The sequence below is a fragment of the Cyprinus carpio genome, chromosome B23, assembly GCF_018340385.1.
Source record: "Cyprinus carpio isolate SPL01 chromosome B23, ASM1834038v1, whole genome shotgun sequence".
Classification (NCBI taxonomy): Eukaryota; Metazoa; Chordata; class Actinopteri; order Cypriniformes; family Cyprinidae; genus Cyprinus; species Cyprinus carpio.
The window spans coordinates 13,248,719-13,263,095 of NC_056619.1; the positions used below are offsets into that span (position 1 = coordinate 13,248,719).

General features: G+C 39.4%; 1 protein-coding gene across 3 annotated transcripts in view; it reads left to right on the forward strand.

Annotated features, from left to right (window-relative positions):
* Positions 1 to 14,377, forward strand: part of LOC109110906 (caM kinase-like vesicle-associated protein) — a 49,954-nt gene that overhangs the window by 32,319 nt on the left and 3,258 nt on the right. For 2 of the 3 annotated variants that reach the window (XM_042750488.1, XM_042750490.1), the window contains 9 exons: positions 9,778 to 9,884; positions 10,086 to 10,217; positions 10,550 to 10,624; positions 11,683 to 11,821; positions 12,797 to 12,917; positions 13,014 to 13,089; positions 13,477 to 13,613; positions 13,725 to 13,803; positions 13,922 to 14,009. In XM_042750488.1, the coding sequence (XP_042606422.1) occupies positions 9,778 to 9,884; positions 10,086 to 10,217; positions 10,550 to 10,624; positions 11,683 to 11,821; positions 12,797 to 12,917; positions 13,014 to 13,089; positions 13,477 to 13,613; positions 13,725 to 13,803; positions 13,922 to 14,009 (954 nt within the window). Of the gene's footprint in view, positions 1 to 1,899; positions 1,924 to 9,777; positions 9,885 to 10,085; positions 10,218 to 10,549; positions 10,625 to 11,682; positions 11,822 to 12,796; positions 12,918 to 13,013; positions 13,090 to 13,476; positions 13,614 to 13,724; positions 13,804 to 13,921; positions 14,010 to 14,377 lie in introns of those variants that run through there. The other variant, XM_042750489.1, reaches the window with a different exon arrangement.

Consider the following 14,377-nt stretch of genomic DNA (forward strand, 5'->3'; position numbering starts at 1 on the left):
CAAATGGAAATCTGCCAAATCATCATCAAAGAAGAATGGAGGCATAATGTTTTATTCGTCTGCTATCCTTCCTGCAGGTTTTGTATCTCCAGTTTTTGCACTATAGCTGTTTCGTCACTCGTCAAATTGATTTTTGCTTCAGTCAATCGCCGCTTTTATCCGCACGTGGTCTATTGACCAAAGGTTACACACACCAACTCCTGTTTTAGCTCCACTGTCTCCCCACTGGGAGATATAAAGTGTCTATAGCTGAAGAACAGCCTGTAGGGAGACAGAGAAAGGTAATGATGTGGATGTCTTGTATGTGGCCCCGGCTGTGCGAGACCCCAGGGACCTCATTTAGATTCTGCTAGGACACAGGAATCCATGTTAAAAAAGCAGCAGAATTGCTAAAAGAAGGGTCTCATGAAGAGCCCTTTTACTGCTGCTGCCAGCATGCTTTAAAAACTCGTTATATAGCAAACCGGAGCAATAGTCACATCTCCTGCTGTACTGGATCGGCAAGAAGCCTGTCTTCTAGCTTTAAATGTCTTTGGTTATATTTGATTTTTGCTAATGGGTTTAATGTAACTTAAAAAATGTTTTTCATCACAAAGAAGCGGGACCTGTTTGCAGCTCTGGGTTTCTGCGTGGTATGAGCATCATTTCATAGAAATCCATTTACCAGGCTTCATTTGCATTTGTTTTGGAGCTTGGTTTTATAATATGTCCATAATTCTGACAAAAAATAAATAAATACACCCGGCGTTCCTCCTGCAGACGGAGGTTGTAAATTTACATTGGCGCACTGAGCTAAGTTTGCTTATTGAAAAAGGCGGGTGTAAATTATTTTCTGCTCTGTTGTTGCTTGCAGACAGTTTCAGTGATGAGGGGAACTATGAACCTATGTGGAGATCGCTGATTATAATTGGGGCAAAGGGTTCGCTCATGTAGCGAGCAGGCAAATGGCTTAAAAAAGGAAATGCACATTTGCATTAGCTTCTCAGAGGCATAAGAGAGACTACAGCGAGCAGCGAGGAGTCCCTCATTATATTGTGGCAAAACCACAATGAAATCAATTTACCTGTCATCACAGGTAACGATTGCACTTAATATTAAAGACAATAGGAGCTGAGTGAAGACTCAGACAGGAAGACGAATGAAGGCTTTGATGGTTTCTGTCTTTCTGATGAATAAAATCTGTCCTCCCACAGTCGTGTTGTACCTACGGTCTTTTAACACAATGAGTTCCTCTCCTCTGCCTACACAAGTCTCAAAATACCATTATGGATACTTTAACATTTCTCATGAATCACTGAACTGATTTTTACAGTACATTTGGAGTTTTCGTTTTAAAATTTCTTTCCCTTCCCACTTGAGTATGACAAACATATCAGTGGCATGTGGTAGAGGTTTTTATTTTTCTAGCTCCATGATGCAGTTTTTTCACTTAAAAAGACATAAGGAGCAGCTTTTTTTGAAGGACAATATTTTTATATATATTTATATTAATTATTAAAAATAAAATGTATTTAAATATTGTGTTCACTAGCTTGAATAGTCAAATATGGTTATAAAAATTCCAAGGTTATGGATTTGATTCCCAGGAATGCATGTAATAGTACAATTTATATCTTGAATACAAGTCCTTATGCATGCCAAATCCATTATAAAAAATAAATAAATAAAAGTATCAAAACCAAATTAAAAATGTAAATTATCTCCCCATGTCGCTGTAAATCTGTATGACTGTTCTGCTGTGGAAAACATTGTAGAAAAATATCTTTTTGGTATGTTCAATTAAATTTAGTGCAAACCAGTGTTTTTTTGTTTGTTTGTTTGTTTTTTTGTTACCCCATTGTCTTTCATTTTATGGACAGTTGAAACATTTCTCAAAATATCTTCTTTTTTCCCCACAGACATCAGGTTTGGAAGAAAATGAGAGTGAGTAAATATGACAAAATTTCATTTTTTCGGTAAAATATCCCTGTTTTTTATCATGTAATCAGCCAGTCACAGTTACGTGACCACGCTTTTAACCTTCAGTCCTCAACTCTATTGTACTGTTGATTATTTTCTCATTCAGATCTCCTTCCTCCCTGCTAAGCATTCTTTCTTTTCAATATATTCTCCTTCCTGTTTGTGTTGCCTGTGTCTTCACCTATGTGCACTTAAACGCAGGGATAAGGCACTCATTCTAGTCACATACATAATGTACAACCTACAGAAACTGGCAAAACCTTCAACCATGTCTTCGGCATCAGTCCTGGTCAATTTATAGCATTCCACCTGAAGGGTAACAGATTGATTTAATCCAGGCCTTTGCTGCCCTTCCTGTATGGAAGCTGTCCTTTTGCATCAGCTCCAGATTTCTGAGCCTCCCTCCTTAGGAGCAGACAGTTTGGATGAGCATCTTGTGTGTGAATGAGAGCCCTTCCCTCCTCCCTCTACTGATCTGTGGAGCATCCAGCTGCTCCGAGCAGCAGCCCAGCTGGACTCACTCAGCCTGGGTGGGGTTAACACTGCCCCATTTACATTCATGCCAAAGTCCATTCCAAGAATCCACTAGTAAAGTTGGACATGTTATTGATTTTGGAGTCGAAACAAGTCATGTGTGGGTAACTTAAAAATGAATCCAAGGCTGTGTTTACACAGGTGATCTGTTCACAAGTGGTCAGACTAAAAGAGGTCAGTGTGTTTCTGCATCTTGATAAAGCAGAAAAAAAATCTAAAAAGTAAAACTTAGCACATGATCTGTATCATTTTGACGTCAGGCAAACCAGAGAAGTATTGTATGTTATAGCAGTAAATGTTATCCTCCAGAATAACATTTTGAAGAATGTTCTAGTGACTCACTCTTTTTCAGGAAATTAAAATGAAAACTGGAGTTTCAAACTTCAAAAGGACAAAAAAAAAACATAAATATTATGCATCGGTGAGATAAATGCACGAAGATGAAGATAAATGCAAATAGTCTTTAATAAATCCACACAAGGGTAAATCCAGAACAGAACAGGCAGGAGACACACATAGGGACAGAGTAGACCGGACAAATTAAGACCGGACAAATTACAGAAACTAGGTCACACAGAGCACATGGGGAAAAAAAACACAACAAACAGTCCAGGGGTGTGACAGTTCAGAACCAGGAGATGGAGGAAGGTGCCAGGAAGGAGACAGGAGGGATTTGGAGGAGCCAGGCAGGACCCAGGCCACAGCCATGATGGTAGCCCATGGTGGAGCCGATGGAGGAAGGAGCCATGGTGGAGGAAGGGCTAACAGCTCCAGGGGGCCGACCAGTGGCGGCGGAGCAGGTGGTCATGGATCCCAAGGCAGAGAACGAAGAGCCGATGAGCTAGGGAGATGGGGAGCAGATGACTCTGGCGACCGAGGTGGTGGCGGGGATCTGGAAGGCCGCAGTGGAGGTGGAGCAACAGAGGACCAAGGTGGAGCTGGAGGGAAGGAGGAGCCTGACAGAGCAAGAGGGACGGAGGGACGAGGTTTAGCCAGAGGAGTAAAGTCCCGAGGCGGCGCATGGTCGACGACAGACCAAGGTGGAGCCGGAGGGATGATGGAGCCCAACGGAGCTGGTGGACTAAAGGGCTACAGAGGAGAGGTGGAAGCTAGGAGCCATGGTGGAGACGCTGGGTCAAAGGGCCGAGGCGTAATCCGGGACTCATAGGCTGGAGGCAGAAACCAGGGATCCCCTAGCCATGACGATGGAGACTGGCAGACCTGTGGCGATCTCACTGCACAGATGGTGAGCTGAGGGGCTGTCAGGAGTCAGCGGTGGCAATGGTGAGGACTGGTACAGAGGTGGTGGGAGAGGGAGGCCTAGGTGGGAGTTCATGGATTTAGGGATTACCAGCACTGTGAGTGCAAGCGACAGGGGAACGACCTCCGTGGTCACTATAGTATAGGCATACAGTTCAGGGCAGACAGATAATTACAGGCAGATAGACAGTTCAATATAAACAGACAGTTCAGTTATGACCTCTGTGGTCATTTCAGGACAGACAGATGATTCAGGGGAGACAGATAATTCAGGGTAGGCAGAGAGTTCAGACGAAAGCGGGAGAAGAAGGGACATGTCTGCATATATGTTAACATCCTCTGAGCGCAGCCTCAGCTCATCCCTAGCGGTGGTGCAGTGGGCGGGCATTCCTCCATGCCCTCGCTCCCTACTGACACTTCCACCGTTGCATGTCTGGCAGCCAGCTAGTGCACCTGGACTGACGTCGATTGAGGCTCTGGCTCCGGGGCGATCCTCAGCACTGTTGCTCTCCTCAGCACTGTCGCTCTCCCATCGGTCGCGCACAATGGGCTCTTGCTCTCTTTCAGCGGTGGGCTCAAACTGTAGCTCCACGAAGAAGGATGGTGGTAGGCTGGGCTCTGGGTCAACCATAATAATTCAAAAGGAAAACTTACTAAACAACAACAAAACGTGGGGAAACATGCTGCATTACTTTCACTTTTAGGTCCGGACATAAAACAGTGAACGGAACACAACTTAAGGTTGGCAAATGAAGATAATTAACTAGACACCTGAACCAAATGACATAATGAACAGGAGACAGAAACTAGGTCACACAGAGCACATGGGGAAAGAAAACACAACAAACAGTCCAGGGGTGTGACAAAAAAGTTATCATAAAAGTCATCTGTACGACTCATGAACTATATTCCTATATAACTATAGTCATGTGATGATATTGTGTGAGGAACAGACTGAAATTTAAGTCTTCAGTTCTTTAAGGCATGCTTATGAGAGAAATTGCAATGTCCGATTCGTAAACTAATCAATCGAGTCAGATATTTTGAGGGAATCATTTGATTCAGTTCACAAAACGATTCAGAGTGAATTTTGTTTTTTAACATCAATGATTCATCCATTGTGAACAATTTGTCAATTTTCATTGTTTTTTCTAAATACTTTGACCTTGCAATTTTTGATGGAAGTTCTATATCTTCTGGTGAAATGTCAGACTTTGTGACATATGTCTGGACTTCTCCAATCATTTCGTCCATATAAACCCCACCCCTTCCTAAAAGTCGACTGTAACCTTGCATTTAGATCTGCCTTCATCCAATCAACAACCAAGTTAAGTTGAAGAGTCCCTGAGTTCTTTTCTTTTCAATAATCCCTTTCACTTGGATGTATGTCACAGTATGGAATAAAGATCGCTACTTCCAATCTGTCACAAGTGTAAATGGTGTTCTGTTTACATTTCCCATACAGTGCTCTGTGATACATTAAACCAACATGACATGTAATTGTAACAAATAAGCTGAACCGAAGGCAGAATATTTGCTTTACTATTTCAAATGAGTCTTTTCTCAATATTTTCACTACATCTGAGGCTGGAGCTGAGGCTCTGGCAAATATTGCGCCTGGTGGTGCCAAAATTCTGTTTCAGAACACCAAATGCATAATAAACCCAGCAGGATGATAATGATTATGGTGTTTGTCTGTGAGAGGTGGACATGAACGCGGGACTGCACGCTATAATTTAGCACCAGATTAAGCAAGGGGAAGAAGGGAGGACATCAAACTTCTACACTCCATGCTGTGACTTTTGAACTTGTTGCTGTGCTGGATTGTGAGGCAGTGTGTGTGCTTGCTTGCGTGTGTGTGTGTGTGTGGGGGGGGGGGGGGGGATTCAGATGTGTTTGGATTCAGATGTGTTTGGAGAACAGCACAGCTCCTCTCATCCACCCTGTGGGATTGGATCTAGTGTTTAATGTGTCTGTCTCTAGAGATGAAGATTCATTGCTTTAATAAGAGCAGTACAGACAGGAGAGAGAAGAATGCAGCTTTACAGAGAACTGTCTTGGGAAAGGCTGATGGTTGGGGGTCTCATGGTCTTTAATGATGGAGGGAGGCATCTATTGCAAGCTAGTCATTGTAGAAGGCACCCCTCAAGTCCTTTGTCGCTGCCTCGTCTTTGTCTTTGTATCTTTCTTGAACTCTGTCTCCGGTGGAAGCGTTGCCTTCTGCGAGCTGGGAGAATGTTCGAATGCTAATTTTGGACCCAAAGATAGGTGTGTGTATGTAAGGCGTGGGTCTATGCAAAAATAGCCATTATAAATATGCATGGACCCCAATTAAAACAACATACATTTTTTGCCAGAACCGATCTGAGAAATCACACGCTCTCAGACAGCAATCCTTCATCCCAACGCGTCCCATTATGGAACATTAACAAAGTCTTCTCAACAAGATTGACTTTTTCCGCACCGCAGAGAGAAGGATGTGCAGTTCAGTACATGTTTACACTGCACCTGAGTCCTATAACGCAGTGCACATGCTCGTATTGAGTGCAACTAATGAGCGAGAGCTGTCAGATGTGATCCGTCACTCTAGTGCAAGGTTCCAATCAAAATGTGTGCATCACTACCCTAATGTAAGCATGTCACCTTCTGTATTTGCATCCATCTCTGGAGGGAGTCCATGCTCGCTGTGAATATATCTTGTCAGCATGTTCATGCCATAAGGAAAGAGTGTTAAAAAGTGTCTGTAGGAGGGAAGTAGCAGCTCTGGTTCAAAACATAGAACTTCCTCTGTATTACAGATGGGCCACAATTATCAGCTAGCCATCCTCCAATGACTAGTCTTATTTATTTCTTTTCTTTGTGTGACTTTTGGCCCTCTATTGGTTGGGGCATAAGACTACAGAACATTTGCTGAGGAACATTGTTTGCGTGGATGAATTTGATGGTTTGAGCCACACCGCTGTGTAGATAGTTACAGATCATCACCTTATCAGTCACTAACAATATCGAAACGCTCCCATTTAGTACAAAATGGATGAGGTCTTATTAAGGTAAGTTGCTGCCAATGCTTTCATTGTTCTGACTTTGTTGAACTCTGTAGTTTTAATATAATGTTACAAAAGATTGGCAATGCTAATGTTAGACTTAATGACTGCTATTTATATTAGATAATGGTGGAAACTCTTTGTAAACAAATAGACCAAACTAGTAACTGGTTTAGAGATTCAGTTGTTGTGGCTTTAAGCTATTTACACTTAATACAGTAGTAGCCTTCTTTCCTTTATTTGCAGATAGGGATGTAGCGATGCACCCTGAGCTAGTTGAAAATTGATAAAAATGTTTGATGATTGCAGTCAGTTGAAATGTTAAACTAGTCGTGATACAGTTTGGGGTGGGGGTTTATATGAATGTATCTCTGAGGGGAACTGTGTTCAGAAAAGTTTTGATGGCATTTTCGTTCCATCTTGTCTCTGTGTAATGCATACTGAAGTAGTGTTTATAAGTGCAGTGCTGGTTTGTTTACAGCAGCAAGCAAGGAAACACTATACTACTGCTGTTCCATAAGCACCACCTGTTGGAAGAGAGTGAATTTGCATCTCATGCAGCCCGTCTGCTGTTTTTGTTGTTCACGTATGTTTTATGTAGCCTAATTTCAAATATTGCTTTTGAATATTGTGCCATGTACAGAGAGAGAGGGGGATTTGGTCTGAGCCAAACTCAAGCTCTTCAGCCCTTTTATATTTCAGAAGCAATGCACCACCCTCTGTGCCACAGCTCTGACATGAGTGTTGCATTTTTAAGATAGCATGTCAAGTTAAATATAGTTTCACTTTTAGAAACACGTCTGGAGAGCCATGTGTTCTCTTTCATTCTGTTGTGCCCCATCTAGTTAAATTTGAACACAAAAAGACATCTTATGTAAAGGACTCTTAAGAAATGTATCTGACTGGGGTCAAGTTAACCCAAAACCATCCAATTCAGGAAATTAGTCTATTTTGAAAATAGCCCTAATTTTCATTTGCGTTCAAAAAAAAAAAAAAAAAAAATCGGACCTTTGTAGTTTCGTATATTCTATTTATGGGTGAGCATGTTTTTGTTATTGTTGCGACCTTCACATAAAAAATATTATCCACTCAAAATTTACATCACCATAGCATTGTTCTCATCTTGACTACATCTTAAATTAGACACAAGCCCCATGACTAACAGGGCGCTCTTGTAACATGTTTTTTAGGTGTCATATTTTATTTATTTAAATGCGGAAATGTTCTAAAAGGCCTGTCACATACAACTCTTCGTGGCACAATTTCATTTTAATTGACTGTTATGGGGTTGTTTGTGTGGTACCAGAAGGCAGGTAACAGAAATAGCTATGCAAATATAACAAACATGATATCTCAGAAGTACGAGTAAAAACGGCATGTTGACTTTGCTGTAGGATGAACAGCTGTCAAGCACAAGCCTGGAAGTGCCTTGATGGTTTTAATTTCTTCACTTCCTTTTCTAAGCAGACAAAACAGCAATATTCCAGTTCATTCATATGAGATATTCAGTGTGAAAACAGCATAGTCCTACACAATGTTCTGGTTATGTAATCTTTCTCTTGTTCCCGACCTCTCCTACTGTATCCCGACCCCTCCCTTGCATGGATCCATGTGAGGGATTAGGGATTAGGGGCAGGAGCCGGAGCTGGATTACACAGCTAACAGACCAGCGCTCTGTCTTCTGATGCTGTCAGATGCTGTCACTCTCAACACGCTCTTCCTCACTGATACCATCAGTCTTAAAGATCTTCTTTTTCTCCTCACAGACAAACATGTCCTCTCAACCATCTGTTGAATTATTTTCACTTGAGCATTATATGTCTGATCTTGTCATTGTGTAATACATCAGATAATTCCTCAGAATCTAATACAAAATGTGGTTTCCGTTTCTTCAAGCAGAATTTGGACCATTTTCAAAATGACACATTTTCACAAATGGTATACAATTTTATTATGTTAATTGTGTTCTTTGGAGTGATAGTTGTTATCTATTACTATAGACTATTATCTATGCATGTATATTAGTTGTTATCTATTACTATAGACTATTATCTATGTATGTATATTTTTTTTTTTTTTTTTTTTATTGTTTTTTATGACACACACACACACACACACATATACAGTATTGCATCTCAATAAATTAGAATGTCACCATGTATTTTAGGTGGAGTTGCTTTCTTAATAGGGAGAAAAGCATGGTAATTAGTATCTTAGTATTATGCAAATATGGAAAATATATGTTTATTATTAACTATAAAATTTGGTCCCATACTAGCAAGCCACTAGTGAGTGACAGCTTAATCTTGGCAAATCTGCAAACTTGTTACTTACAACCCTGATACATTATCAATTTTATTTATTTGTTCATTTACTCACTTGTTTATTTACTTTTATTGCTAGAAGCATTTACAGCATTTTATACGTATGTCAGACATGCCCTAAATTTTAAAAGAGTTGGGTGGGGAAAAAAACTGTTGTGAACCCAAAATGAACAGAAAATAAAAAATATTTAGTCAGTCCTCCTTTAAACCATTTTCTGAGTGCTAAAGAGTTTCTAGGCTTTCCAAAATTATTTTGCACCCTTGTTCCAGCAAGTGTCTTATAATCAGTGAGCCTTATTCATGAAACACAAGGAGAATGAATTTCTGTGTAGCAAATTGTCACATTCTGTCCAATGGGCCAATTTATGAAGGAATGGATTGTTTCACAAGAATGTTTTACACAGAAATTGTTCTGCATATGTTGGATGAATAAGGTCCAATATTTCCAGTTAATGTTCCAAAAATTTTGAAGTTAGTTGAAAATCTCTTTTCAGTCGTGTTGAAACAGCGTTCAATAGCATTTCGCAATTTCTGTGTGGGACCTGGCATGGTGAGGCTAGTTTGTGAAGACACATGCTCCTCTAGAGTGAATGACATTAGTTTTATTGAGATTGATGGCTGTATGTATGAGTGTACGCTTGTTCTCCTCTGGACAGGTGGATGCTGTCATGCCATTTGGGTGCCTTGCTCTGCGAGATGGGCGGACATACAACAGCCTGTCAGACGTCACTGACAAATACGAGATTGGACAGGTCCTCAAGGCGTGAGTGTGCATAGATCTGCCATTATAGCCTTAAGAAAGCCAATCCAACAATTACAGATGCTTGATCTCATTAAACATTAATTTAAGATACATTTCTCCCAATAGATAGGTGCTTGTCACAGTAATGTGCTTATTACAACAACCATAAGGGGTATAAATTACAGCATAAAATGCAGCATTCAGTATAATTTCTCTTTGCAGCAAAGAATTTTGTGAGCTGTGCCTGGTAAAGGAACGACAGACGGACAAGGTCTATGTGTGCAAGAAATTCCTCAAGAAGGATGGCAGGAAAGTGCGGAAGGCAGCCAAGAACGAGATCATGATCTTGAAAATGTATGTGGTGACTCAAAGCATCAACAGATGATGTAGGGTTTTGTGAGAGTGCTGATCTGAGAGGACAAAGAAAAGAATTTAAAGGGATAGTTCACCCAGATATCAATATTCGTGTCATTTCAAACCTCAAATTTTCTTTAAACTCTGGAGCACAAAATTGTAAATGTAGCAGGGTGAACTACTCCTTTAAGATGGAGAGGGTAAGAGATGCTGTATGCATCACCCTTGGTGTGATTATTTCTGTCTTTTCTAACTCTCTTTGAAGCACTTTTCTCTATTTAATGTGAGATAAAGAAACTATTCAGCTTTTTGCCATGATGTGTTTATTCCAGGGTCAAACACCCAAACATCCTGCAGCTGATTGATGCATTCGAGACCAGGAAAGAGTTCTTCATCATTCAAGAGCTGTGAGTCTGACCTCTGTTTGCCTGTTCCCTTCCCAGTGTCATTCAGTAGGCCAAGGAGACATCTCTCTGCATCAGAACATCACTCCAGAAAATGCACTTCTTCTGTCTCCACTCCTCACGCAAATATCCACATCTAGCCAGAGCTAAAATCTATTAAAACCTTGTCATCTGCTTTTGCTTGAATGACACTGACATGCTATTAAAGCTATTAAGATTACAGTAATGAGTGACTATAATAGAAAATATAGTTTCTGGACAGTCATTTACAATTTTCATTAAGATTTTAAAAGTTCTCTTATATTTAGCTTACAGGAGGCTGGTAGCAAATCTATCCTTCTGCAATATATATATATATATATATATGAAATATCTGAAGAAGTTCAAATGTCATTTGGGTGGCAATGGTGTGTCAGTGTTACACTGAATTAAATGTACATGAAGTTATCGAATTACATATATTTTATGATGTAACATATAACATTTTGACAAGATATTTTAAGATTTTGCAGCTTCACTTCTGTGCATCACTTTAGGTTTAATTAAAATCTTTTGACCCAGATTTAAATTTATGATGTAGATTAAGTTTTAAATTTGACTGAAAATGTAGATTTGTTTCCTTAATATTTATTTTAATTATATTAATAATAATTATGACATTTGAAAACTGCACACTTTCTTTATGATTGCAGCTATTTGGCAAATTTAGTCAGGATTTTTTATTTAATGGTTAACCTAAATCCTTCTAATATAGCACTGTGATACTAATTTACCAAATGTTTTATTTTTGGTGTTTAGCCAAAGAGCAAGAACCGATTTTGATTTAAATGGAACATTTATAATATTGATATCATTTTATAAGATTTGTATTATTACAAACACACACACACACACACACACACACACACATTGGCCCATTGGTCCAGGGCATAATCCATCCATAACTTAAGTATGAATAAGCAACCTTACTGCTGATTAAATAAATAGGAATCAACTCTACAAACATATTCAGATCTCCCCTCTTTTTCTCATTTATTTTTGTGACTGTGTGATTGTCACAGGGCCACAGGTGGAGATGTGTTTGACTGGATCTTAGACCAGGGGAACTACACAGAGAGAGATGCCGCCAATGTGATCCGTCAGGTTTTAGAAGCAGTGGCGTACCTTCACTCCCTCAACATAGTACACAGGAACTTAAAGGTGGGTTTGCAATCATAATATATTATTTATCAATGAAAAGTACATATGTGCAGTTCATATGCATTGTGTATAATACAAAAATGGAGTGCAACGTGCAATGCAACTGGGCTGATATATGAAATTGAAAAGACAGGACATTTGCTATGATACCTTGTGCTTTTGCTTCCTTTTTTTAACTTTAATGCAAAGAAACAGTTTGAATATATAAGGCTGTAACTTGGTGTTAACGTGTTATTATATATGTGTGTGTTGGGATTTTTTTTTGTCTGCAGAGTATTAAATGATAATCAGTTATATTAATCAAACGCCTAGTCCTCTTCGACTCATAACACTGTGCATCTGTAATATTGCAGGAGCTCCCTGTGGGTGTCATTAATGTTCAAAACAAATATGAAAGCAATAAACAGTATTGCCACCTCCTGTGGTTCTAATGCTTCATACTAAAGCCATTAACGTTATGATGCTGTTTGTCATGAGACAACATGTTTGTAGTGCCCTCTAGTGCACGGCAGCAACACGCTGTGCACAATATTAGCATCAGACATTCTCTGTTACATGTATATGTGCATCTCATTTGCTCAAAGATCATTCTAGTCAGTCATGCATAATTCTGTATTGCCTCCTGGGTGTTTTTAGATATAACTTTGATGCATTTTTTATTAAAGCTTGTGCTTAAATATCACAGAACTGAGATACATATATTATGTATAGTGGGTCAGCTGTGTGTTTTCAGATTTATCTTAAAGACAAAACTCATTCTTCACATTGAGATGGGTGAAGGGTGTGTCCTGTCTGGTCTCTTTTGGGCAGCTAAAAGACGAATATCAACATTATTTGGGACAAAGCAACCTCTTATTCAGTCATACTTTGGCCTAATGCCATGTCTTTCCTTGTATTGGTACTTATGTATTTAAAGTATTGATTTTTTGTTTCGTTTTTTTTTTTTTTTTTACCCTGTGCCTTTTTTCATTTCAGCTGGAGAACTTGATGTACTATAGAGAGAGTAACCACAACAAGGTCGTTTTGCGGGATTTCTACCTGTCCAGGTTTGAGAATGGCTCAATCACCGAGCCCTGTGGGACACCCGAGTACCTGGGTAATAATTTATCACATGATCTCTTTATTTAGTTGTACTTGAATGTGAAGTACTAACCTTCACATCTTTTTTTGTTATTGTCATATTTCCTGTCAGCCCCTGAAGTGGTGGCTCGTCATCGCTATGGAAGACCAGTTGATTGTTGGGCGGTGGGGGTCATTATGTACATCTTGTAAGTTGCTGTTGGATACATTGGGTTTACATTCTATTGATTTGTCAGCGATTATTATCTTTATGTTTGGCTCTTTAAAACAGGGGTTTGTGGATTTCTGCTTTAAGAAGACTGGTCAGAAATCATGAAATTAATTTTGAATTTTTTTGCTTAGTGTTTCTAAAATATACATTGTCTCAAAATATCAACCCATTTACCATTTATTTTGACACCACACATTTATAACTGTAAAAAAAAAACTGCCTGTCTGTAGTTTTATACAGCATCTATGGCACCAAAAAACCTCGATTTAAAATTAATCCCAGTAAATCCGCGGCATATACTCATACATACTAATGTATTCAACACAAAAGATCATAATACAAATCATACAAATTTCATTTGTAGGTTGTCTGGAAACCCTCCGTTCTATGATGAAACTGAGGAGGAGAACACCGACATGCACAACCGGATAATCTTCTGCCGCATTGTTGCTGGAGAATTTGAATTTGATTCACCATACTGGGATGAAATTTCCCCTGCTGGTACTAATACCAGGATCTGATATAAGTTCCTGATCTGATCAAAACTTTTTTTTTTTCCTTTTTTTTTTTTGATGCTTTAAACCTCAGTCTTCCTCTCTTTATTGTCATTAGCAAAAGAACTGGTCTGCAAACTTATGGAGGTTGACCCGATGCTGAGAATTACTGCACAAGATGCCCTTTTGCATGGATGGTAATATTATATACAAACACACAAACTCAAACACACGCTAGCTCTTTTTTCAGAGACAACGGATCAACATTTTGTGTGTGTGTGTGTGTGTGTGTGTGTGTGTGTGTTTTTTTGCTAGGATCGCTGGAAATGGGGCTTCGGAAAAGAATCTGAAGGAAGGAGTCTGTGCTCAATTTGAGAAAAACTTTGCAAAGGCCAAGTGGAGGGTAAGAGGAATCTACTATCATACACAACAGTCATGTACAACTTGCCAGGTGCCTCTAGTGACTGTATTAATCACTCTTCTAGAAAACGGCACAATAAATAATAGGATAACGGATAAGGACAATACTGTAAAGATAGTAATGCCTAATAAAGCTGTTGTTTATTAAAGGTTCTGATGGTTATTTTATTAATGTTTGCTTTTTCCTTGCATGTGATACCCAGGACTTGAAGGTACTGTTGATATTCGCGGGGCAGCCTAGAAGCAGAGATTCTTTTTTCTGTATAACAATCTTTGACTTGGGCACTCATATTTCCTTTAGCATTATACCTAGTGTACATGGGTGCAGTGTCTCATGGCCTGGCCTGATTC